The sequence below is a fragment of the Aspergillus alliaceus genome (genome assembly GCF_009176365.1).
Source record: "Aspergillus alliaceus strain CBS 536.65 unplaced genomic scaffold BDW43scaffold_70, whole genome shotgun sequence".
Classification (NCBI taxonomy): domain Eukaryota; kingdom Fungi; phylum Ascomycota; class Eurotiomycetes; order Eurotiales; family Aspergillaceae; genus Aspergillus; species Aspergillus alliaceus.
This window is the reverse complement of record NW_022474753.1, coordinates 17,925-41,509: the sequence shown is the minus strand read 5'-3', so window position 1 is coordinate 41,509 and position 23,585 is coordinate 17,925. Positions and strand designations below refer to the sequence as shown.

At 46.3% G+C, this 23,585-nt stretch overlaps 8 protein-coding genes across 8 annotated transcripts; 5 read left to right on the top strand and 3 right to left on the bottom strand.

The window, feature by feature from the left end:
- The first annotated feature begins 1,783 nt into the window (after nt 1-1,783).
- On the top strand, nt 1,784-2,714 carry BDW43DRAFT_292191 (uncharacterized protein). Its single transcript, XM_032043692.1, has 2 exons — nt 1,784-2,579; nt 2,638-2,714. The coding sequence occupies exon 1, from the start codon at nt 1,922-1,924 to the stop codon at nt 2,324-2,326; it is 405 nt and encodes a 134-aa protein (XP_031894932.1). The 5' UTR covers nt 1,784-1,921; the 3' UTR covers nt 2,327-2,579; nt 2,638-2,714.
- Nucleotides 2,715-5,096: 2,382 nt separating this feature from the next.
- Nucleotides 5,097-6,772, bottom strand: BDW43DRAFT_292186 (SSH4 family protein). Its single transcript, XM_032043691.1, has one exon. It carries the CDS (start codon nt 6,538-6,540, stop codon nt 5,575-5,577), a length of 966 nt encoding a protein of 321 aa, XP_031894931.1. The 5' UTR covers nt 6,541-6,772; the 3' UTR covers nt 5,097-5,574.
- Nucleotides 6,773-7,146: 374 nt separating this feature from the next.
- BDW43DRAFT_230728 (uncharacterized protein) lies at nt 7,147-10,657 on the top strand. Its single transcript, XM_032039522.1, has 3 exons — nt 7,147-7,594; nt 7,689-7,789; nt 7,878-10,657. The coding sequence occupies exons 1-3, from the start codon at nt 7,486-7,488 to the stop codon at nt 10,416-10,418; spliced, it is 2,751 nt and encodes a 916-aa protein (XP_031894930.1). The 5' UTR covers nt 7,147-7,485; the 3' UTR covers nt 10,419-10,657.
- A 141-nt stretch (nt 10,658-10,798) lies between these two features.
- On the top strand, nt 10,799-12,829 carry BDW43DRAFT_292177 (putative Ras family GTPase (Rab4b)). Its single transcript, XM_032043690.1, has 4 exons — nt 10,799-11,144; nt 11,248-11,312; nt 11,387-11,421; nt 11,514-12,829. Exons 1-4 carry the CDS (start codon nt 11,082-11,084, stop codon nt 12,374-12,376), a joined length of 1,026 nt encoding a protein of 341 aa, XP_031894929.1. The 5' UTR covers nt 10,799-11,081; the 3' UTR covers nt 12,377-12,829.
- On the bottom strand, nt 12,830-14,425 carry BDW43DRAFT_292175 (NAD(P)-dependent alcohol dehydrogenase). The gene is made up of 3 exons (XM_032043689.1): nt 14,186-14,425; nt 13,995-14,117; nt 12,830-13,913 (listed from the first exon to the last, which is right to left on the bottom strand). Exons 1-3 carry the CDS (start codon nt 14,210-14,212, stop codon nt 12,993-12,995), a joined length of 1,071 nt encoding a protein of 356 aa, XP_031894928.1. The 5' UTR covers nt 14,213-14,425; the 3' UTR covers nt 12,830-12,992.
- Nucleotides 14,426-14,992: 567 nt separating this feature from the next.
- BDW43DRAFT_292171 (FAD-binding oxidoreductase) lies at nt 14,993-17,310 on the top strand. Its single transcript, XM_032043688.1, has 4 exons — nt 14,993-15,382; nt 15,457-16,731; nt 16,795-16,970; nt 17,052-17,310. The coding sequence occupies exons 1-4, from the start codon at nt 15,112-15,114 to the stop codon at nt 17,142-17,144; spliced, it is 1,815 nt and encodes a 604-aa protein (XP_031894927.1). The 5' UTR covers nt 14,993-15,111; the 3' UTR covers nt 17,145-17,310.
- A 51-nt stretch (nt 17,311-17,361) lies between these two features.
- On the bottom strand, nt 17,362-20,138 carry BDW43DRAFT_304132 (Het-C domain-containing protein; the record flags this gene model as incomplete). Its single annotated transcript, XM_032045552.1, has 9 exons — nt 17,362-17,527; nt 17,599-17,744; nt 17,789-18,141; nt 18,198-18,484; nt 18,542-18,819; nt 18,868-19,493; nt 19,572-19,744; nt 19,805-19,893; nt 19,926-20,138. 9 exons carry the CDS (start codon nt 20,136-20,138, stop codon nt 17,362-17,364), a joined length of 2,331 nt encoding a protein of 776 aa, XP_031894926.1.
- Nucleotides 20,139-21,329: 1,191 nt separating this feature from the next.
- BDW43DRAFT_292166 (uncharacterized protein) lies at nt 21,330-23,337 on the top strand. The gene has a single exon (XM_032043687.1). The coding sequence runs from the start codon at nt 21,859-21,861 to the stop codon at nt 23,269-23,271; it is 1,413 nt and encodes a 470-aa protein (XP_031894925.1). The 5' UTR covers nt 21,330-21,858; the 3' UTR covers nt 23,272-23,337.
- The last annotated feature ends 248 nt before the right edge of the window (nt 23,338-23,585 follow it).

The following is a 23,585-nucleotide window of genomic DNA, read 5'->3' as shown; positions in this document are numbered from 1 at the left end:
GAAGCTTATAATAATCTCATACATAAACTTTCTTTCTCTCTTTACGCCATTCTTCTTCTCTTATCAAGTATCTAGGTATGTAGAGTTGGGTTGGGTGAATGTCGCTTGCCATTGTAGGTAATGGAGAGAGAAAGAAAAAACGCCCTGTTCCTCCTCCCTTGTTTCTCCCCCAGGGTGACAAGGTAGAAGTACCTATATATAGGGGGAGCCTACAGACGTCAGACATCTTTGGTAATTCAAGTAGCGTCAGTTACGGAGTACAATAACCGGCGAAAACATATTACTTATTTACCTACCCTAGCCTTCAAACCGAAAACGTTCAGGGTAACGGTGATCCTAGCGGCGATCTCTCAACCCCGTGTAATAAGCCACTAGCAGTGCTCCCTGCCGTGCTGCCCACAACAGTCGGCCACTAAGCAGTTATGGATCACGAAGCTTAGGTGGGGAGGCCATAGAAAATATCATAGGCTAGGTGTAATACGAAGTCAAGTCTGTTCCCCAGACGCTGGCTTCCACTAAGTAGTAGAAGATGAGGTCGGCTCCGGCAAAAATATTCTTTTAGCTCCAAAGTTAGATATATCCTGATGCCGAAGGTAACGAACGATAACCGGGGTCAGGAAGCACCAAACAACAAGTCAAGGTAAGTAATGTCTCCAAGACTTCTACCTAAAAAACCAACGATGTCATGTGTGTAGTACTGCAGAGTACTACTCCTTCTAGGAAGAGAGAACAGGAGTAAATAGTAGAGAATGTCAACAGCCACTTCAGGTCATGTAGATGACGGGCACCATTTGATGATGGAGATTTGATGACATGCCTAAATATCAAGAGCTAATTGGTTTTAGATATCTCTTAAGAAGATAAACTAAATTCTCAAGGGGGGGCTGATAATAGTTCTACTTCCAATTCTGAGAGAGGAGTATATGCTATTTTGATCTACTGGGTGATAGCTGATAGTATTAATCAGTACGAACTACAAACCCTAGGGTTGGAGACTAGGCTTCAGAGTAAGCTGGCTTAACCTGGTGGATACGCTAAAGAGATATATAAATTAAACAATGGATACTGTAAGCCTTTCAACACTTTACTTCCTGGGGTTCCTGTTATTATTATTATTGAAAAATAAAAAAAAAAAATAAAATGAAATGAAATGAAAGGAAAAGGAAAAAAATTGTAAAGACTAGGTTGAATTAATGGATGTGTGTTGTAGTAGGTACTTGATAATACCTAGTATAACTTGCCTGGGCACAGAAGCCTAAGTATCTCAAAAGGAATAGGTAAGCGTGATTTGTGAAAGGATTCGGCCCACCCAGCCAATCGCATAAGACCGTCATAATCTCCAAAGGACAATGTGATTTCTCCGCCCGAGTTCTAACTAAAGGTGACCATAATGAACTTGCGGCCCGAGCTCCTTTTTCAGTATGGACTAGATTTGTACAGCGGTTGACTTGCATGATTGTATCCTACTAGTGGAGCCTTGGTAGTTGGCAAGGCTCGTGCCGATTGCGCTCCATATGAAGGCAGACCACCAGCCCTAGTGGCTGCAGATGATAATCAACTTTTATGCAGCTTACCAAAAACGGCAATGTGCTTGCAGATGGGCACTGGCTGTGGTCTCACCAGAACTTCTTCCCCCACCAACGATGCAGTGTACTTTGGTAGAGATTGCAAGTCGGAGCAGTTGATAGCTAGCTACTGAAACAATATATGGTTTAATAATATCACCCCTGTGGGTAGCGGCAAGTCTCTACATTTGGCTGTTTTAATCAATTATTAGAGCGCCGAAGAAGGGAAGAAAATGTTGGTAGAGTCTTGTTGGTCTCATGCTGAAGTGTGAACCTTCTATTTATTCATTCTACTAAAGGACTTATTTGAACAATATTTTTTCAGCCCCTGTAATGTTTCTTGTTGCTCTAGGACCATGGTGCCGACTCAATTGATATTGCTACCCTGTACCATAATTACAAAACGTACTGATGTTCAAGCCGCCGATAACCCATCGGTCGGAAATAGAGCCGAAAAACAATGCCTTAAGGAGAACGGAGTACTAAGCCTCATAACCTCTGGGCTACTTCTTTATTTGCCTGGTTCTTTGTTCGCCTTCGTTTCTTTTTTATCGTTCCCCTTTAAAGGCGGAAGTTGCATGCTAAACGAGCCAGTTATTTGCTGGATTTTAGTCCAGAGTAGCTATGGACCTATGAAAGCCATGACAAACCTCATATCCTTCTGGGCAACTGAAACAGACGCGTATCTCTCTCGGCTGCACGGACTTCGAACAGGACTCCACCCGCACCCGGGAATGGCCGAAGATCCATATCATCCATAGATGGGGCAAGGAAGCTGTTAACCAGGTCAGGAAAACAAAGATACTGCACGCGGCTTCTGACAGAACGCCAGGTTACGGCTGCTGTATTCTATTTGCTAGAGAAAGTTGGAGGGAGGAGCCAAGGTTTCTTTTTATTCTTTACATGTCCATCTCGATTGTCAGGTACATGCACACGGACTAACACCTCCCACTCAGAAAGAAAAGGAAAGGAAAAGGAAAAGTTACACCCTCTGAGAGTATCGTATTGAGTAAAGTATGAATCAGATTTGGCCATGTTTACATTGACAGATTCTCACACCGGACTGCCGCAGGTGCCCACTATTTAACGCACAATCCACCCAAAGGCCCCATATAGAAGTCTGTAATCAGAGTCATTTGCAGGGCAAAAACCTCTCATCCGTTCATCTCTTATTACAGTTTATTAATATTATGACTTGCAGTTTACGCCGTAGATCATGTCACCGGTCTCGTTAAAGACCCGTAATTCAATTATTTCTTTTACAGCCTAGAGACTGATTTCCTTGAATACCGACTACATCTGGAGAGGGGCTCAGCGAGCTGTAATGAAAAGTGCAAAAAGCGGCACGGGCTACAAGTGCAAAGCCGCTTATAGGAGGGGCGTATTCAATTCCTTGACTGCTTCCAAGACAGCCGAGTTTCGTCGAGGGAAACAAAGAGAATCAAGTACTCCGTGCATACTCCGGGTAGTCAAAATAGTAGGTTAGGGCACATTAATTACGCACCACTATGCAATGACACTAGAATAATACGGGAGCCGAAAGCCTACCTCAGCTAACTACCCAGGTAATAGGTTAGGTCTTTTTGTGGAGGCGGACAGTGCACAAAGTGGAGGCTACTCACTGGTGGATCTTACGAACGGAGCTAGGCCTAACTAGTGCTTAAGGGCGAGTGTCAATTGGAACTAAAAGTATGGGGGCAAAATCTCCGCCACTACGAGCGCATTGGGGTTCGCCTAATATGGTTAGTAGGCAACTTTTCATTTGCCGCATCTGCTACGTGTTTGACAGCGACGAGGGTTGGGGAAAAATCTAGGACCGGTGTATATATCCCGTATGTACAGCAGGAATTATCATGGAAAGAAAAGACAGCTCAAGGCGATGAATACAATTAAGAGAAGCAATGACGAGTTCAGGAGCTCATCTGAAAGCCAATGGGTAAGGATCACACCTGGCTTTCGATCGTCTTTTCGTTCAATTCTGGAAGTCACTAGTAGCCCATCCAAGTCATACTCCGGAGCGTGGACAACTTCTCCTAGTACTATGGCTGCCGGATATCCCCTAATTTATCTACCATCTATTCATCATTGTTCAATGTTGAATATGGAGCAAACTGGTTGATGCTCCCTGTTTGATATAACGGTGGTGGTGAATTATACTGTACATACTTTAATACATACACACCATAGGTGGGGATTGTGTCAGTCAGTGGGACCGAATCTTAAAACTTGGCAAAGCCATGAAAGTTCGGCCGAGCCACCGACGATTATTTAGTTTCATCGACTACTGCATCTCCTCTGCAACTAATCAAGTCAATCATTAACCACTAACCTAAGTTTCCACTGTCCCATTTCTTTCCTCCAGCCACTGTGTAAAACTGCTGCGATGTACTTTACTGACTCTGCTTCGTGACTAGGAAGTCGGTTCTGGTCAGTAAGCTTTTCGCGACTCCACTAGGAAATCTAACGCCGAGGTCGAGTTCACTGTATACTAATTACTGTAATGTTGCCATCCTTTGGGGGTGGGAGGCGGGGCCACACAAGTTTTTCGTCTCCGTACCGTCACACCTCAATAAATGTCTATGTTGCTAGCTTATTCGTAAAAGAACAGCTATTAATTGCAGGAGTCTCGACTTCGGACCGACTCAAGTGGAGACACAGATACAACGCAACAATGCTATTGTATTTTCCATAACTTAATCGCTACAATTATTTATTCGTGCACGTGCTTAGAGGTAATTTTGGACTCACCATTTCCCCCGAAATTATCTCATACCCTACCCTTTATTACAAGGCATATAGCATTCAGGTACTTATCGGTAGACAGTACTTAATGACTTGCCACGTTCAATCATCACCACATTCATGTTGAGTTTGCTTTTCTTTCTCCTATTATTTCCCTCCCCTCCTAACCACTTTAAGAAATGCTATAACAAAGTTATTGTTATAGGATGGAGTTGAACCAAGGCGCAGTTGTTACGTTACTTGTCGTGTGGTAAATATTTGTCTACTTCATTTACCTGCTTTATCTTCAGGCGAACCCTACTATCTACCTTAATAATATGTTTTACCGTAATCTATACTTTGTCAAAGAATACTACTCTCATATGGCTCACTTCAGCCCTGAAGCATAGGTAATAGTTTCTAGAAATATACAATTTGTTGCCATGATTTCTCCACAGAAGTATTCGTTTTGTTAACAGGTAGGGGAAGATGACCTTTGTAGGTGGATATGACCAACTAAATATTTTTTTTTCTTTTGTTTCTCTTTTTCTTTTTTGCTCGCGCATAGGCTGAACCCAAAGTCCAAATGAGAAAGCCTTGTACCCTTCAATGCCCATTGTGCCTCCTGTCCTACACCAATAATATACAACCCACGGGGGCTGTCAGTTGGTGTTCCGAGATTGTAAATAGAGGGGCCACTATGACGTCAAAAAGCTCATGCATGGCAAAAGTAGTATCGTTAGAACCTCTGGTGTCGGTCAACTGTTGGTAGCATAAGCATATCAGACAATGGCGGAAATGCAACTCTTACTTCCCCCCGATACACTAATGTATGTATATCAACAAGGTATATCCTGGTAAATCCTTGCAGGAATGATTCTAGAAGGTCTCTACACCGAACATGATGTACTTCGTGTCGCTTTTCTTTCCTTCCCACCCCCTCGGTCACTGCCTAACAAGGTAAAATGGTGTCTGGCGATCCCGCCAGGTGCAGACGAGATATTCTATATTTATGTTACATATGCTAGTCCTATGAACACACACAGTTATTACTAGTTATTTTCCTCTGGAGAAGATTTTCTTTTCCTCTAATGCGGGTTAGTAACAGGGTTGGCTATAGCCCTCACTAATCTATGATAGAGGTTGAACCGGATTTCTTACTCCTAGCAACAGAGTTCATCAGTTTAGTTTAGCTGAATCACATGAATGCCGCTGAACTAATCTAATCCAACATTTGACAGAGTAGGAGAATAATGTGAGCATTAGTAGACTAGCTGACATGTTATCACTACTGGTAGGGCTTCCATAGCCAGCCTGCTGGGTCAAAGCATACCTCAAAATCCACACCCCCAAACAAGCCAATTGCCCCGTAGAGATCAAAGTCACCTTCTAATCCCTCAACACTCCCAGCGTCTTCATCAATTTCTTCATGAAGGTCCCAGCTCCCTACCCGGCGTCCATTCCGCGTGAAGAAGATGTCAACTTTGCACGTTTTATCTCTGCCTTGTAAGTTGTTCGAATTATCCGGAAGACGAAAAGTCATGCCCAAGCCCACAGTCTCCTCCACGGCGAAGGCTGTTGTAAACTTTCTACCTCCCCACGAATCATTCACAAAACGGCATCCATCATCAGAAAAGACACCAACACTCCCTCTTTCCCAGCCGGGGGACCGCCAATACGGATATGGGTGCGCTACGAATCCAATGGAGAACCCGCTGGGATCAGTTGACACTGGCCCTTCACGAAGCCCGAGCAGTTTAACTTCATAATACATATTCCTACACTTTGCAGTGGCGAATGGGGAGTCCTCAGTTGGAAAATATAGTGGAAGACTTGTCGATATCAGGCAATCACCATTTCCAGCCCGTGTTGATCCCTTCCATCGGCCTCGTGCAACTGTTGCAAATGTCCCATGGAAGTCTCCTGGCACCACGGGACGAAAATCGAGATCTTGAGCCGAGGAATACACAGCAACCGATGGCTTAACAGGCAAGTGTAGAGGCACCTTGTCACAAAATTCATGTGCACGCTCTGCATCGTCTCTAGAGGCGTTGCCACTATTCGACGATAAGAGGCCCATTACTGGAGGCGGCGGAAGAGTAGATGTATCAGGCACTGCATCCTGCCAGTTATGGTACGGAGGAGGTTTTGAGCCATGTCCAACGATAGCTCCTTTCCCAGAATAAGAGGGCAGATGGGAGGCATGATAATCGGGAGGCCGTCCTCTCGACTTATTCTGAGTTTCGCTTGTCATCCTCTGTAGATAAAGTAGACTTGATAGAGAAAGGAAAAGAAATGTAACGAGATCGTAGCAACAATAGCTTCTTATGCTTCTTTCTACCTGGTGCAATATGCAGGTAGTTGAGTTTGTCGATCAAGCGTGGCTATGACAAAGAAAGTTCTGGGAACACAAACACGGTATACCAATCTGGCCGTTACCAGCGCAGGCGGGAGGTAAATGGAGGGCTCATATTGGAGAATGACGGCTTACATGATTCGTCGTTAGTTCTAGATATGCTGTGAACCATGGATGGAGGGGTTTAAGCTTGGAGCCCCACCATAGAGGTGAATCTATATCTATGGATTACTAGTACTCTATCACACCGCGGCAGATAACCATACTGAAAACACTACACAAAGGAATGCTACAATAATGGCAAGATCCGGAACTATAGAGGTGTCTCGCATCAAAGAGAAACATCAATATGAAAAGTAAGTGATAAACCCCATGTTGACGCACAGCCTACCTACAACCATCGAGGGTATAAAGGTAAAGGAGAAAGGGAAGAGAAAAAAAAAAGAAAAGAAAACCATAGCAAGACCTACATGTAGCATTGATAAAAATCTAGGTACAGTACCAACCACTGACTATGGAAGGTAGTAGATGTCTCAGCCCCAGTACTACTATACTGCTACTAGTAACAAGTAGTAGTATCCATGATGGAGGTAATTGCACGGAATCAGAAGCCAATCAAATGCATGAACGCAGCAAGCGGTTGCAGCATGGAATGATTAGTCGGGTTGTTTCAAAAAAGAAAAAAGGAAAAAAATTGAGAGGTCTGGCGGCTTTGAGCCTAATGGCCAGTGCGACGGTGGCAGCCACATTACCACCACAAATTATTGAGGGATTGAGTTCTCTGTCTGATCCTTATTTCACTTCCAATGTTGATTTTTTGGTTCGTCTAGTGATGTTAGCTCTATGCGACCTGTCCTATGGACTGAGATACATATATCCTTAAAGGGTGATCTAAGATTTTGCTCCATCCCGGACTTTTGCCAGCTGGGATCCCACCGTCGCACCTCTCAATGTTGGTGCTCATGCTCGTTACAGCCCACCCTAAGTCAGAAGGCATCTTACTGTATTGCCTTGCTGATTTTACCTGCTAAATTTACAGTTGCCAGGTTGTTCAAAAATGAACCAGAGCAATCAGAGCACAAGACCACGTAGGTCATCACTTACACAGCACCTGCAACGCATATTGCGTATTGATGGCCCTGGAAATGTAAGGAAATCTCAATGATTCTTCTTTCGCACGTTCTATCATATTCTTTAGCAAACCACAAGATACAATCATTGATTCTTTGAAACAGAGGCACTGCACAGGCTCGCAGGTCCTGTCTGATGCGGGTTCCACACCTACGCCCCAGCAACGGAAATCCGCACAAAGGGCACAGGCACATCCAAGTTCCCACAATGTGAACACCGAGCCATCTCACGTTCACACGAAGAAACATATTTCTTACTCTGACACACCTTTGGGCTCTAAACCTGTCCTTATAAGTGAAGAGCAATCCGAAAGCCTTCCAATATCGCCAGCTTATGAGATATTTCGCCATGAATTACATACATCTTCTAAACCCGAAGAGACTTCTAATATATCCGATATCTGTGTCTCACCCACAAGAGCCAGCAATGACACGCAGAGAAAGGAAAGACGAGCTACATTGCGGCTCGATGCAGAAAGGTTAGAGCTCGAGAAGAAGTTGATGAAGCTGGAGCAAGCGGATTCGACCAAGGATTATAGTTCATTGAGACGAGAACCCCGCCGCCTCGCCAAGAAGCAGCCCTTTGGTAGCTCAAGTAGAGCGTCAAGTGTAAGTGCAGACGAATCTAGAACAACCAAACGATTTTCGTCAATATTCTCAAGCTCAAGGCGTTCATCGCGATCGCGATCGCGATCAAGCTCATTCAATGAGGGCGACAAGGTCTCCCCCAGACATCACTCAGTTGGACCCGGAGAAATCTCGAAGCCTAGTCCTGGGGCTCAACCTACTACTCCTTCATTATCCATGACCTTGCCTGAACGCTTTGGTACAGCCATCTCCAAGGAGCTAGCTGTCCAAAGCAATCCGCTGCTTCCGAATTATACACCATCCTCACAACCACAAAAGCCTTCCAATTCAGACGTAGCCACGACAGCTGTTAATGGACCGGGGAGCAGTAATGATTTGAACAAAGATGAGAGAGATACCTCGCATAGACCGGGGCCTAGAAAGCTTGGGCAAGAGGCGACAGAGGAAGCTATTTCTATAAGCATTTCGGATGTACAAGGTCCTGATCCACCAGCAGAGCTAGACCGTTTATCATTTGCAGCTGCCTTGAACCTTGGACAGAGGGCTTCCGATAAAACACAGCCACTTGGGCGTCTTTCGCAACCAGCTCCCCCTCAAAACGCAGCATCTCGAGTAGAGAACTCTTGTGAACTGGGCACCGTTGGCCCGAAAAGAGCACCGGCTTCTAACATTCCCTCTAACACCAACTATCCCAAAGTTCGAAATTCTCTTACTGCCTTCCAAACAGCCACGCCGAGAAGAGCACCGATTAGAAACCCTCCAGGCAAAATTCAGGGACGCCATAGGGGATTCACATCGTCTCCGCTTTCAGGCTTTCCTCGAACAAATAGCACCACTTTGTCGTCCCCAGACGCCGTCCCAGCTGAGCTAAAATCCGCAGGCTTTGATGGCATATGTCGCACAGAGCCTTCAGCATCCTCCAAGATCACTGTTCCTCTCAACACAAATATACCGTACTCAGTATCTTCATTGCGACTATCGAGTGGAAACGACCGCGAAGACGTGCAGGCTTCAAGCGGGCCCTTTGAGGTTGCAAACAAATACAAGGGGGTCCCACGAAACCGTCTAGTCAATGATCCAAGGTTGAAAAAAAACAAATCCAGGCCTTGTTTCAGTCAAACAATCCCCAATTCCCGATCAAAGGGGCTTCCTGTTTTATCCCATATCTCAGACCAGGGAGTGCAGCATGCAACGGATCCTGAAAAACTGCTGTATTATGAATCGCCAAATGGTGCATTTACGAATGACTCACATAGCCTTCCATCGAGACCTACCAGCCTAGGTAAAAGATCTACAGCACAAACCACTTCAGAAAGGAAAGAGATCTCTCCTTATCGAAGGATTCCAGACCCCAGAAGCCGAGAGATGTCCTCGCCGAGGAGTGACCCAACAAACGTTCTAGATCACAAATTAGGACAATCAGTTGTCTCTTTGTCAACAAGCACGTCCCATGAGCCAGAGTCTGAGGAATACAATACTGCTGATGAAGCTGCATCAAGCGTTTCGGAGTCGCGGGGAGAATGTATCCCGGCTAAGCATTTAGAGAATTTTTCTGCCTCTACTGGTGTTAGCAACTCTTCTAATAAAGAGATGTCTTCCGAACTGCACCGCGCATCTCAAGCTGTGGACCCTAACAGAGCAGCTCTCCAGCTAAGACAAGCTGTAGAAAGTGCAAAAAAGCTGCAGCAAGACCAACTAGTTGCGAAGCTGTTCGTCATCTGCTGTCATTGCAAGTTCTGGCATGATATGCCGCCTGAGATGTATGCAAGATTGGCTTTCCCTACCAAGTCTTCTGCCCACACAGGTCACAGCCATCCTATACCTCTCATCCCAAAATCAATGCCCAACGACCAAGCTTCAGCTAAAACGACAGCAGGTGCTTTGTTAGGGCCATCCGTGCAATTGTCGGCTACTAGACAGGAGAGCACTTCAGCACTAAGACCTATGGCGCAGCTTCCTGGCCCTGTTGTACGATGCTGCTGGTGCGAACATCACATGAGCAGGGTGTGCTGTCAAGGATGGACTACAATTGTCCATCTGCGCGAAAGGCACCATTGACTGCTTCTATTCCTACTGAAATAGATATTCATGATTTGCTCTAGCTGGCGGGGGTAACACCCCCCGAAGAGGAAAGAATCTGGGGGGCCCAGTGGGAAGACCTTACTGTTTGGTCATCTACTGTGCTCTATCTAACACCACATATGTTTATATTTGGATAGATTATGTATTCGAGACGTTACGAATCTCAAAGTACAAGGCTTGATTCATGTTTGCATTTTCTCTCCCCCCTCCCCCGTGACATTCTTCTTCTATTCCTCAAAACTGAACGCCGAATGAAATAATACAAGTTAACGACTTACTCAGGGCCGCCATAACTGAGTGTTACGTTTGACCGATCTAACATTGCATGAAAGGTGAAATACAATTGACTAGTAGCAGAGAGCGCAATTTACCTTACCTTGTATAATACATATTAGCATTAGCCTAATCTATACGTAGCTGCAGGCGGGGTACATTAATGGGGAATTTGAAACATCCTTCCTTACAATGGAGTAGCTGGCAGTGGAGTAACTAAATGCGGCATCGCGTCCGTTCCCTAACTTGACCCGCATCGCAACTCGAAAGAACGAAAAGGAGTGGGCAGTAACTCCCTCCTCAAGCATATCTCATATTGTCGCTCCCCCTATAATAGAGCACTTCCCATGGCTGTTATTATTGATCATGGTGCGCAAAAGAAGCTTCTCGAATGCTTCTTCGACCTCTTCTCTTCCAGAGGGAAATCAGGTATGTCCCTTCAAACTAGCCAACTTCAGTGCATATGCTTTGTACCCTTCGGCTCGTGTCGATGCGTTCTCATCGCGAGTATCTCCAGTCTAATACCAACTAGGAGCTGGAGAGTATGTATGACTACCTAGCAAAAGTTATTCTTCTTGGTCCTAGTGGCGCTGGGAAGTAAGTTTCCTGAGAGCCTTTGTCCCTCTGGGCTTTTTCTAGCTTTCTTGCTCACTGATCTCTGGGAACTGCAGGTCTTGTGTGCTACACCGATTTGTGAAGAACGAATGTACGGCTGTAAATCCCGATCGAGCCTATGTTATACCTTGACCCTCCCCCCTCCCGAGCTGGATAGCCAGCTAATACATATCGCGCCTATAGGGAGAGTGCTATCGTCGCAAACGATCGGCGTAGAGTTCTCCTCGAGAATCGTCAAATTAGGCACCGGCTCTCGCCGAACAAGGATAAAGCTACAACTTTGGGATACTGCAGGTACTGAGAGGTTCCGCTCTGTTTCTAGATCCTATTATCGGGGAGCGGCTGGAGCCATTCTTATCTACGACCTATCATCCCATGCCTCATTTGCGTCCCTTTCTACTTTTCTCATGGATGCGCGTGCCCTTGCCTCCCCTAACCTTACTGTGTTACTGGCCGGTAATAAAACGGATCTCACATGTGACTCCATGTTGCATTGTGACACCATCGAGGACGGCACGCGGCCTCCTCCTACCCCTTCCAGCACTTCCAGCAAGCGATCTTCATTTGCATTCGATTCAGGGGGTGGATCTGTTCGCTCTACTAGTCATTTGATGACTGGGACACGCATGACCGCTACATATGCTCCCCATGGTCGTGAAGTTGGCTTCGAAGAATCCTCCTGGTGGGCTGCTAAATCAAACATACCCGTCGCCGTTGAAATCTCAGCCCTCACCGGAGAAGGTGTGGAAGAATTATTTAACCGGCTGGCCCGGATCATTTTGACTAAAATCGAATTGGGTGAAATTGACCCTGACGATCCCCAAAGTGGTATTCAGTATGGCGATGGCGATGGCGGTCTTTACGGCCATGGTACAAGTGATGGCTCTAGCGTACGGAGCCGAATAGCGTTTGACGAAAGCGCAGTTCAGCTGCACAATCGAAACCCTAGAAGAAACACAAGTAAGTGGACAAGCAGTATGAGGGAATGGGAGGATGTCTTCCGGTTGAGTGGCTCACATAATAAAAACGGTGAAGGGTGTTGCTGATCTTTTTTGGATCTCGCCCCTGGGTAGTCGTCTCACAGCTCCAAACTCTTTCGTTTGCTTTTTACCACAGTTGTCCTTTGCCCTTCATTGCGGCTGTGGTACCGTTTCTTCAGCCTACCTACCCTGGGTAGATGAGGCATGCTGGCATCTTTTATGGACTACCAGGTTGCCGTAAATGCCCTCCTTCCTTTGAGTTCGATCAACTGGTGCCTTCTCTCTCCCCCGTACGGCACACCGTGTAATAGGAACTCTCCTGTCGTTGATTGCATAGCAAGATACCCCTAATGACTTTCTTTGACGGTATTGAATGATTGCTTGCTACACTTGTTGATTTGCAGAATTAAAGGGTCTCAACCGAATCATGTCAGCTTTTCAATCGTCTCGCTATTGACTGTGGGATGTTTATCTTTTACACAACGAACGATATACTAATAATAGATTAAGAGAAGTCGATGCCGAAACAAACCCTCTTCCAATGTGCTTTTTTCCTTTAATAAAAATTCGCTCTAATCAAGTTCCCTTTCAACCCAAAGTACAAAAATATGAGAGTTTTAGGTATAAAAGATCTAACCACCTACTACGACTTCTAGTTGCCAAACAAAGCTTATGCCTCAAGCTAAGGACCGGCAATTAGTGTCTTGATACCCTTCCCAGCTTTTACTTCTTTAAATGCTTGCTCTGCATTTTCGAATTTAACGACTCCGGTGATCAGTTCCTTTACGCTAACCTTGCCCGAGGCTACGAGGTTAACCGCAAGTTTATAATCTCCGCTGCCGTAACGGAAACTGCCTTTAACATTCAATTCTTTCGTGCAAGTCGCCATAATGGGGAAAGTCATTTCACTCCTGCCCATACCACCTTGCACGTAAGTGCCACCGGGACGGAGGACGTGGATGCCAGTGTGGACTGAAGGCTCGGCGCCTGAGGCGTCAATAACAACATCTGCCCCAAGGCCAAGATTGTTTTCCTCGATGATCCGGTTTGCGTTCTCCAGTGCAGGGGCTTTGCTCGGCTCGAAGGTTGCTGTTGCAGCATATTTCCTCGCAAACTCCAGCCTTCCTCTCTGAATGTCCACCGCGATTATTTTCGGGGAGCCAAAAGCCCTAGCCACGGCGCAGCACAACAGCCCCACTGGCCCCGCACCAAAGATTACCACAGACTGTCCTGGAGCGATATTTGCTTGCCTTACAATGTGCACGGCGACACTGAGAGGCTCCATTACTGCAGCTTCTTGAAGATTGATGCTTTCAGGGAGCTTATAGCAGAAATCCTCGGGCAAAACATAGTACTTGGCTAGTGTACCATCGTAAGGTGGTGTGGCGGCAAAAGCCATTTTCTCGCAGAGGTTATACTTCCCGGCTTTGCAGGGCTCACATCGACGACATGGGATACCCGGTTCCATAGCAACGCGATCTCCCACCTTCAACGTTGTGACAGCGGAACCGATCTTACTGATCACGCCGGAGGATTCATGTCCAAGTACCATAGGGTCTTTGACAATAAATTGACCAATAGAGCCATGTTCCCAGTAGTGAACCTGTAGCATTCAAACCTCAACCATGTCAGCAGCTGGGATTTTTCTGTTTCCCCTTCCACATCAAGCACGATCGTCACATACATCACTGCCACAAATGCCAGTAAACCTGACATTCACAAGAACTTCATGCGGGTCTCTCAATTCCGGGATTGGTCGGTCTTCGAACTTAACCTGATGGATTCCTTCAAGAACAAAGGACAGGTTCTGGGAAAGTTCAGCTTTCCTGCCGGGAATATTTGGTGCTGAGGGAAAGTGATGGTTTGCCTACGTACCTGGGCGGAATTGAATTGAGCGCTCATTTTATCCACTCTTTCTTTCTGGCTAGATGGTAGTGGATGGTGGAGTGAAATGGTCAATCAATACTCGGAAGATAAGGAACTAGGGAATGAGGGAGAGAAAGTGAGGAATGGGACGAGCTTGCGTGTATTATTACTATATTATAATAAAGCTATTTAGGCAATATGACCAGGTGGGCAGATTGGATGAAAAAACCTTTTGGTCATGTGGTCAATAGGCTAATTAAAAAAAGAAAGGCAGGTTGGAAGTTGGGTCTCTATCTAGGATCGCTTTGATCATTGCTCTCTGCATCTGAGACTGGTGGGGTGAGCCTTATATCATTGGCTTGGCACTCCCCAGCTTTCTGCGGATTCAATGAAATTAACCGCTGGTTCCTTTCGATTTAACCGGCTTTCGTTCCTTCTGCCGTTTCGTAGCTTAAAAAGAAGCGGGAAAACGACAGAAAAGGAAAAAGAAGAAATCCACCTCCCCTCGCCTTCTTTAGACTATACCATGTCTCCATGTACTAATAGCCGCTCGATATCTAAAAAAATAACCAGGTTTGGAGAGACCCATGATTGGATACTGCTAGCCACTTGTAGTATTTACTAGTATGTAGGTATAAATGTATATGTATGTAAATGCGTGTGTATGCGTGCGTGTATATAATTATATATATATATATATATAAGTTAACTACACCGTATATGTTGACGTGATTGGCGAAAATGGGATGATGCCAAGACCACCTTTCCTTTCCTTTATAAGTAACCCAAACCTAAACTAAGCCCAGACAAGCTACCTATCAACCCGCTGTGTCATTGATGATACACAAGCTATGATTTGAAAGAACAACTGAAGTCGGCTGTGGTGAAATTATCTTGAGGCAGGTTGTTTTTGCAGCACCCGTCAAGTCATCACCATGGTGAATCCCAGTGTCATTCGATTGAGGGGGACGTTGCGTGCTTTGCAATCAAGAATTTACTATCCAACCGTGCCTCGGCTTCTCACACAACAGCAGAGACATTACCGATCCTCTGCTCCGAACTTCGACGACCGACGACCACAGTCTTTCAAAAACCAGCTATATGAGAGTACGCAACAACGGTTGAAGCGTGAGCGCGCCGAGCAGGATCGTTACGCACAGTTTCAGACCCAGTCACAGGGGGGTCGCTATGCAGCCTTGATGTTTGGTATGCCCCTGCCGAAGGCCCCTTTGATTTTTATTGCAAGGCCCTCGTATATTCTGCTGATCTCCTCATGCCAGCACTGGTGTTTTTCTCTACTGGGGCCTATTTCCTAGGATCTTTGAAACCTCCAAGTCTTCCAACCTCATCAACGACGAACCTCTTCGAATTAGAATCACTGCAACACGATGTTTCTCAGTCGAATCTCCAGGCTGCATGGGCTGACTTTGTTGACATATTGGGGAAGGAGAACGTTTCCACGGAAAACGGGGACTTAGAGATGCATTCAGGATCGGACTGGTCCTCTTACACTCGGAAGGAAAGCGAGAAGCCGTTCCTTATCCTCTATCCATCAACCACTGAAGATGTTTCTCGAATCATGAAAGTTTGTCATCGGCGAGTAATCCCAGTAACACCATACTCAGGTGGTACCAGTCTGGAGGGGCATTTTGCGCCCACGCGTGGCGGCGTGTGTATCGACTTCCGTCGCATGGATCGCATTTTGGCACTTCATAAAGAAGACCTTGATGTAGTGGTGCAGCCTGCTCTTGGGTGGGAAGAGCTAAATGAACGGATCTCGCAAGATGGTCTATTTTTCCCGCCTGACCCTGGCCCTGGTGCTATGATAGGTGGCATGGTAGGCACTGGCTGTTCAGGGACGAATGCCTACAGGTACGGTACAATGCGGGAATGGGTCCTCTCTCTGACTGTAGTTCTTGCGGATGGCACAATAATCAAAACAAGACAGCGTCCACGGAAGTCAAGTGCCGGCTACGATCTCACCAGGCTCTTCATTGGGAGTGAAGGAACCCTTGGGCTTGTGACTGAGGCCACACTGAAATTGACAGTTAAACCCAAGAGCCAGAGCGTTGCTGTTGCAAGTTTTCCGACAATACAGAATGCCGCACAATGTGTGACACGTGTGGTGGAGGATGGCATCCCAGTCGCTGGAGTCGAAATACTCGACGATGTGCAAATGAAATGTATCAATGACAGTGAAACAACTAGCCGGCGATGGAAAGAATCGCCGACCTTGTTCTTCAAGTTTACGGGAACACCCATGGGTGTCAAGGAGCAGGTAAGTATGGTACAGAAGATCGTTTCTTCTAATGCAGGCCGATCGTTCGAGTTTGCGCGCAGTGATGATGAGATGCAAGAATTGTGGGGTGCCCGAAAACAAGCTCTCTGGAGCGTGATGTCTATGAGGCGAGGCCCTGAGGATCACGTTTGGACGACTGATGTGGCTGTACCCATGAGCAAGTTGCCCGACATCATTGAAGCAACGAAGGAAGATATGACCCAAAGCCGGCTGTTGGCGGGGATTTGTGGTCACGTCGGCGATGGAAATTTTCACGGTAAGGAGACTGGGTTCCTTTTGAGACTTATAGCTCTTATACTCATAAAACTCTTGCCAATAGCCATCATTTTGTTCAATGAAAATGAGAGGAAAACTGCGGAAGCTGTTGTTCATCGAATGGTGAAGCGGGCAGTAGAAATGGAAGGCACTGTAACGGGCGAACACGGTGTTGGCCTCATTAAGCGTGATTACCTCGAACATGAAGTGGGGGAGTCTACGGTGGATGCGATGCGGCGGGTAAGTTTCTACAGATGCCTCCCATAGATAATTCTCATGTCGTGATAAGTTCCGAGTGCTGATACTCAGCAACCCTCACAGTTAAAACTAGCCTTTGACCCACTTTGCTTGCTGAACTGCGACAAAGTCGTTCGAGTTGAACAGCCAATGCCGGAAGAGCTTAAAAAATGGTAATAGTATTCAACTGTATGCGATGGAGGACAAGCTGTGTTGGGAAAAGGGGGGGAGAGGCGCGTGGGGAACAGAAGAGAAGCCAGCCATGTAACGGTCATAATATGTAGTTAATCTACATCTAAACGGATGAAGGAGAGAAGGGGGAAGCAAATAAGCCCTACCAAACCGTCCTCCACCAGTAGAGCTAATTAAAGTTCTATATGGGTTTCTCACTACCCTAACCGCCCAATTCTGCATCATAACGCCGCCCATATTCATACTGCCGTCCGGTGTAGTCATCATTCCTGCTATAATGGTCTGCACCATCCTCTTGCGAGTCATACTCATCGCCTCTAAACCCACCGTGGCCTCCTTGAGTGTTATTGTATTGAGAGGTATAAACTCTGAAGTTGGTTAGCAATATCAGAATATGTTATAATACGCAATAACATGCACCTGGTTAGGGTCCACTTACTGATAAGGCCTGCCATCTTCATAGTTTTGCATTTCTGTATCCCTGTAGGGGAAATGACCATCATTGTCATCATGTGAATCTATAGATTCACCGCCATACTCACCACGTACAGGGCGGCCGTAATGATACCTATCGCCATCGCTATACTCGTCATTTCCAGGTCTATATGTGTCCTCCGATTCGTACACACAAAAGGCTGGCTGCTAATATCAGGCCGAGGTGTGTATTGGTTATAATCGTCTCGCTTTCGGTTTTCTCGACGCTCTGAAGATTCAAAGTTGTAGCTGGGACGGTTTTCACACAGCTCTCCTTCATCCTCATCCTCATATCTATCTTTTCGAGGACACCAATCTTCTCTAAGTGATGCTTCCTGATATGGTGACTGTTGACCATATTGGTGTTGTTGCTCCTCAGGATTCTCAAAGGTTCCGTGTCTATGGCTTATATCCTCCCCGGCTGCACCGATTGAAGAACGTGCCCCGGAATCTTTCAATAGTAAAGATCCAACACTACCTACAAGGCCGCTAACAAGGCCTTCGAGTGCTCTGACACCCGCAGCCTCCGTTGCAACCTCCTCCCCCCCCCAAAGCCACTAGGACTAGATCCACTGGGTTCATCCGAGATATTATGGTTGCCTTTGCATAACGTAAGTGGCTTACCGCAGCCATGGCCGGTGTCATACACTCCTTCTTTATGGTTCTTTCCTTCAAATACGCCTTGACGAGTGAGCTGCTCGCGGAGGTAGTCCCGCTCTTCCTCGGTCTTTGCATGCCACCATTCTTCCACAGTACGAAACATAATCTGGCGTACGTCGGCTGCACCGTCTTCTCCGTACTCACGAAGGGCTGAGTGATGGAAAACGCCTAAGATTATTCTGTCCAAGGTCCTCATAATATCAATATCTCCATCGTCCTAGCATTCCATCAGCTGTGGCACGGCCCACTTGATAATTTGGGAGGCTATCCGACCTGCTGGTTCATTCAGAACGTTTGCAAAATGGTCCTTAGACAGCATGGAATGAGTGGGGTTTGATGAATTGTCATCATCAAAGACTATATGTTGTTGCTCTCTGCTACTTTGAATAACTTCAGAGGAACCTGTTTGAAGCTCAACTTTGACTTGCTTGATGATGGGGAGAACGTAGGGTGCTAGAACAGAAAAGACAAACATAGTTATCTGTTCTTGAATTTGCTCGACCAGTCCTGGTAAAATGGGTATCCTCTCAATTGCACGGTTGATCGACTTTATCATTTCATCATGTCACTCTACAACGGGGTAGATTTGTTGATGCACTTCATCTAAATGACGTGTCCATTCCTCTGGCTCACGCGGCGACACACTATGGCTATTCTCTCGAGCGTTTTCAGACTGTGCCTTGAATTCCCGCATTTTAATCGCCTGGCCTTCACTGTCACCTATCAATCCAGCGGGTATTTTGCTGAGGAGATCCTGTATGAAGCCCTCAAAAGGAGTGCCACTCTGTGAATCAGCGATGACGCCGTCCAAAGATTGGACTTCAGACTGTGTGACCTTATCGGATAGCTCCCCCAGTACAGAATGGAAAAAGTCCACCCCGCCGAAAGTACCAGTAACAATGGGGTAAATGTCGTTCTGCGCACTATGGAGCTCAACTTTTGTATTACGACCGACGTGGGGGAAAACGTTGGATTCGCCCAACTCAATAAGGCTCAGCTCTGTATAATTGGAATGTGCTGCATAGTCCTCTAGACAATGCAGGCCAGTTCCGAGAAGGAGGAGCGCTTCGTGCAAATCTTCTTCGTTCCGCGACCTCGTATATTGGCGGCCGAGCTGCACCGAACGATGGAAGACGCGCCGTACAAAGCTTGCGGATGTAGCAATATCAATGTCCTCTCTTGCTATGTAGTTTTTGAGGCCTAATTGTGAATACCAAGAAAGGGTTCAGTAGGCCACTTTTTGGCTGATAGCATAGGTTGCTAAGTGACCTAGCTTACCTGTCCTAGGGTCAATCGATAACTCGCGCTCCTCATCAACTGGACCCCTGAGTCGACGATCATAGTCCCGAGCACCTTTTCCTTCAGCATAGCCGAGAGGGTTATCTATATGCTCTGTAGGCTCGTAACATCCTAGGCGTTCCGTAGTCACCTCGAATTCCCTGGTCCTATAACTAGAGCAGAAATTCAAATTCAGTTAATAGCACTAGCATGACAGGATTCCAGCAGCTTACCCGAAACTCAAGAACCCTAGCACCCAGATTAAGATACCTATGGCTTCAGCGCTTACATATTTCAAAGTGCCAACATCAACATAGCCTGACTGTAGTCGCGAAGCTAATTTCTAAAATAGACGCGTTGCACATCGAGCTTGCTAAATTTACGGCCGCCTGCGACGCGGGCCAAGAACAAGGTCAACAGTGTGTCTTCAATGTCACCATGACGCCAATTCTGACCCTCGATACGGGATATTGAAGCAATGTTTCCGGCTCCGAATGCATCAGCTTGTCCTGACAAGACTAGTAAAAGCGGTAGAAGGAGACACAGCTTTTGGACAGGGGTCGACATGGTAATTTTCCTCGGACACCGGCCGAGGATGCTAGCGGTCTAGAGAGAAAGGAATATGAATCGCAGGGTGTCCGTCTACACCTAAGGGCCAAGACAGGAGGGTGATATTTATATCTCAACTTCCTTGAAGCGCTCTTCGTAACCCTAGCAGAAGCGACGGTGAAAGAAGAAAACCCGTGGGAGCTGTAAGTGCCCCGCCATGTAGTTACGCATTATTACTAGTATTACTATATTATCATGGCCCATAGATAGTGATGATAGACTGATTGTGTGGGGTGATTCGGCCTTCATCGACTTAGGTGAACTATCTTGGCAACAAGCCTAAGTGGTTGCTGATCTTTTAGGTCCCCTCTTCATCACTTTGCGTTTTGCGACACTCGGGAAGAAGTACGACCACAAAAGAGACAAGAGAGAAAGAGGGACACCAGGATTAGGGATGTTGTATATTACATATCCTTGTCCTGTGGGGGGTTTGAACTCGACCAGATGTCACCCATTCAAAGGAACCAGTACTCCCAAACTGGTGCGATTCTGTTGGTAGGTAGCGAAATTTAGTTGTTCTTGAGAGATAATGACAGAAAAGGGGAAGAGAAGTGAAGGTCCGTTCTAGCTCACAAGGCCGCGGACACAGTAAGTACAGTACAGTAGGTAGGTGGGTTCCATGTGACGCCAAGAGTTCTCTCCCATTAGATATGGAATAATTATGTTGAAGGCTTATTTTATCCAGTCATTTGCTAGCTTATCACAGTTCTCCGTACATAAGGAGTAGTGCCTGTTAGGAGAACTATATTAAGTTATGCGTACATAGTAGGTACCTAGTATTACTAGTATTAGGAGAGAGTACCCATATTCATTGGTAGGATCAGCGGAGTCAACGGCTGACAGAAGTACGGGGTACGGAGTACATATCTGATGATTCTGATCAATGATCCACCATGATAGACAATGGTTTTTTAGTACTGAGTAGTAATTGAGAAATAATATGTATGCATATATTCAGTTGGAAAAGGTGGAGATTAGTAAGAACAGCGTTGTGGTTCATTTACAGAGGAGCCGGTAGTCTTGTAAGTACTAGGAGTACGTATGCCGTGTACTGTACATATGTTTATCTGTCATTGTTCACCGCGGCTCTCCGCATCCGTCGCGCCGGCCCTTCCCCTCCTCCTAACCCAACCACACCTCCCGTGGCTCTCCGCCCCCTCCGCCCCCCAATAAATTCCAACTTCACCGCCGTCATCTTCTGCGTCCTCCTATCGAGCAGCCGGTGTCTCGACTATTTTTACTGTCCTTAGCTGTGCGGTAACCCTTCTGGTTCTCAGTTACCTTATCTGCAATTATCAGAGATGCCTGTGGTTAGGATCCACGGCCATTGTTATTTGTATACCTGACAAGCCAACCAACAAGTTCCGACATTTCCTGGTCTATTTTCCTCCAGTTGCTGACCGGTTATTTTATGACACCTGGTTAAAATTCCGTTCTCCACCAGGCTATTACCTCCAAAATTGGTATGACCTTACAGAAGGTCATCTATATACGGAGATAGAGAGGGTTTTGCACACTGTCGTGTGCAACTTTGTCCCGAATTTCTGCTGGCTTTATCACTGGGTCGATGTCATGGCGACAATGCGTCTCATAACGCAGCACTAAAGCACTTGTGTCTTCTGCCAGTAGTCTGGAGAGAATAAGAGAGAACCTAAGCAGCATCGTTCCTCTCAACCTGATGGCACGCTTTGAAGAGCAATTCCAAAATTCGCCGCTACTGAGCACACAACAATATAAAATAGGAAGCTTCGAGCCATCCCCTAAGTACAAGTGTGATGCCTATCCTATCCCCTTCGAAATATCTGATTGCGGTTTCTATTCCAAATCGTTGTGCAATGATAATCCAGTGCTGGCTCATTCGTCTGCTCAATATAACGATCTGAGTGGTTCTTGTTCCTCATCAAAAGTTTCTATGAAATCAGTCCTGTCTGAAATAAAGAAGCAACTTCGCATTCTTTCAAGCGAGGTCTCCCAAGATTTTCTCCTGTTCAAACCACCACGGAGGGCAGATTCTCGTCGCTTGGCAGGTGTGCCTGCTTCGAATACATTTTCCGAAGATATCGACAACTTTTCACAGAGAACCAAAGGCCTTACTAAATCCAGACCGTACATTATGCCTCTGCTACGCAAGGTATCTCGTGAACCCCCCTCAACAGCCCTTGACTTCTCGCGTGCTTCTCCACACCACCACGGTTTGGGGAGCATTACAAATTGCGAAAAAGGAGATAATCGGGGTGATCCAGATACTATTTTCATGAGTCGGAAGAACTTTCCTGGCCTTCACCACCGATCAACTAGCGGGACCTCCCAATTTCCTTCGTCAACTAGTCCTAGTATGAACAATCTGGGCTCGCAGAACATTCACCAGATGCGCCAGGGAACTCACTCCCATACCCCACAGTTAAGCCAATCGTATCAAACCTCCATCTTTGACAGCGATGCCTCTGGCAAAGGTGACTCGGCTGAAGGGGAGCTCTTAGGCCGGTCAAGTTCAAATGCATTCTTGTCATCAGTGCGTAGACCCTCGGGGCAGACGCCACGGTTGTCGTTACAGACGCATAGTAACTCATTTACAATACTCCCCGGGATTTCCCAGACCAATATCACCAGTCGTTCATCTTTTGGTTATTCGCGAGATAACGGCAGTACGCTAGATACAACTTCACCAATATCAAGGTCGTCCCTAGACTTTGTCTTTCGATCTAAAACGAGAACTAGTACGGATCCTATATCTCGAGCAGCAACAGTGCAAGCTGCGCGTCAGGCGTTTGAAGAGAAGGAAGCAGCCAAGACACGAAGGTTTGAGGAGCAGCAGATGAAAGCAGAAGAGAAGGAAATTAAACGCAAAGAGAAACACCATTGGCGAGCTTCTTCGAAGGACGAGGAAGCACCAGGTCCGCTTTGGGAAAAGGAGCCACCTGGAGAAACACCGAATTTCCCGCCTGCATCTGATCCTATTTCATCTACTGCGAAACCACGTCCAAGTTCAGGATCCTGGAAATCTCAATCCAAGAGCACCTGGATGCTTTTCCTAACGTGGCTACGAACTAGGATATTCAAGCTGCGGAGACGGATCAGAAATTTCGGCTGATATCATTGACTGTTATTGAATTATGTATATAACGCTTCATAGGGCATAGTCACCCATACATCTCTCCTTTATTGGGCTGGTTTTCAGTAGATGATAGACCTAAACCGTTATTTTTAGAAAAGTGACTTACTCATGCGGTAAATTGACTAAGGCTGCGCAAGATTCATTCATTGATATATCACGTGACTCTCTCTAAAAAGTGCACCATCTGTGCCGCCGACCTCTAGCTCAGCGAGGCTGACTACGGTATTCCAGACAGCTCAACATATAAAGTATGTACTTACCTTGAAACTACGGTACACAAGAGCGACAAA

Coding starts and splice junctions, on each gene's coding strand:
- BDW43DRAFT_292191 (XM_032043692.1), top strand. CDS start 1,922: ATGGTGCCGACTCAATTGATATTGCTACCCTGTACCATAATTACAAAA.
- BDW43DRAFT_292186 (XM_032043691.1), bottom strand. CDS start 6,540: ATGACAAGCGAAACTCAGAATAAGTCGAGAGGACGGCCTCCCGATTAT.
- BDW43DRAFT_230728 (XM_032039522.1), top strand. CDS start 7,486: ATGCGACCTGTCCTATGGACTGAGATACATATATCCTTAAAGGGTGAT. Junction 7,595..7,688: donor CCACCGTCGCACCTCTCAAT/GTTGGTGCTCAT, acceptor TACAGTTGCCAG/GTTGTTCAAAAATGAACCAG. Junction 7,790..7,877: donor GTATTGATGGCCCTGGAAAT/GTAAGGAAATCT, acceptor TCTTTGAAACAG/AGGCACTGCACAGGCTCGCA.
- BDW43DRAFT_292177 (XM_032043690.1), top strand. CDS start 11,082: ATGGTGCGCAAAAGAAGCTTCTCGAATGCTTCTTCGACCTCTTCTCTT. Junction 11,313..11,386: donor GGTCCTAGTGGCGCTGGGAA/GTAAGTTTCCTG, acceptor TGGGAACTGCAG/GTCTTGTGTGCTACACCGAT. Junction 11,422..11,513: donor CCGATTTGTGAAGAACGAAT/GTACGGCTGTAA, acceptor TCGCGCCTATAG/GGAGAGTGCTATCGTCGCAA.
- BDW43DRAFT_292175 (XM_032043689.1), bottom strand. CDS start 14,212: ATGAGCGCTCAATTCAATTCCGCCCAG. Junction 14,118..14,185: donor CTCAATTCAATTCCGCCCAG/GTACGTAGGCAA, acceptor GAACTTTCCCAG/AACCTGTCCTTTGTTCTTGA. Junction 13,914..13,994: donor CTGGCATTTGTGGCAGTGAT/GTATGTGACGAT, acceptor TGAATGCTACAG/GTTCACTACTGGGAACATGG.
- BDW43DRAFT_292171 (XM_032043688.1), top strand. CDS start 15,112: ATGGTGAATCCCAGTGTCATTCGATTGAGGGGGACGTTGCGTGCTTTG. Junction 16,732..16,794: donor CGGCGATGGAAATTTTCACG/GTAAGGAGACTG, acceptor TCTTGCCAATAG/CCATCATTTTGTTCAATGAA. Junction 16,971..17,051: donor CGGTGGATGCGATGCGGCGG/GTAAGTTTCTAC, acceptor CAACCCTCACAG/TTAAAACTAGCCTTTGACCC.
- BDW43DRAFT_292166 (XM_032043687.1), top strand. CDS start 21,859: ATGGCACGCTTTGAAGAGCAATTCCAAAATTCGCCGCTACTGAGCACA.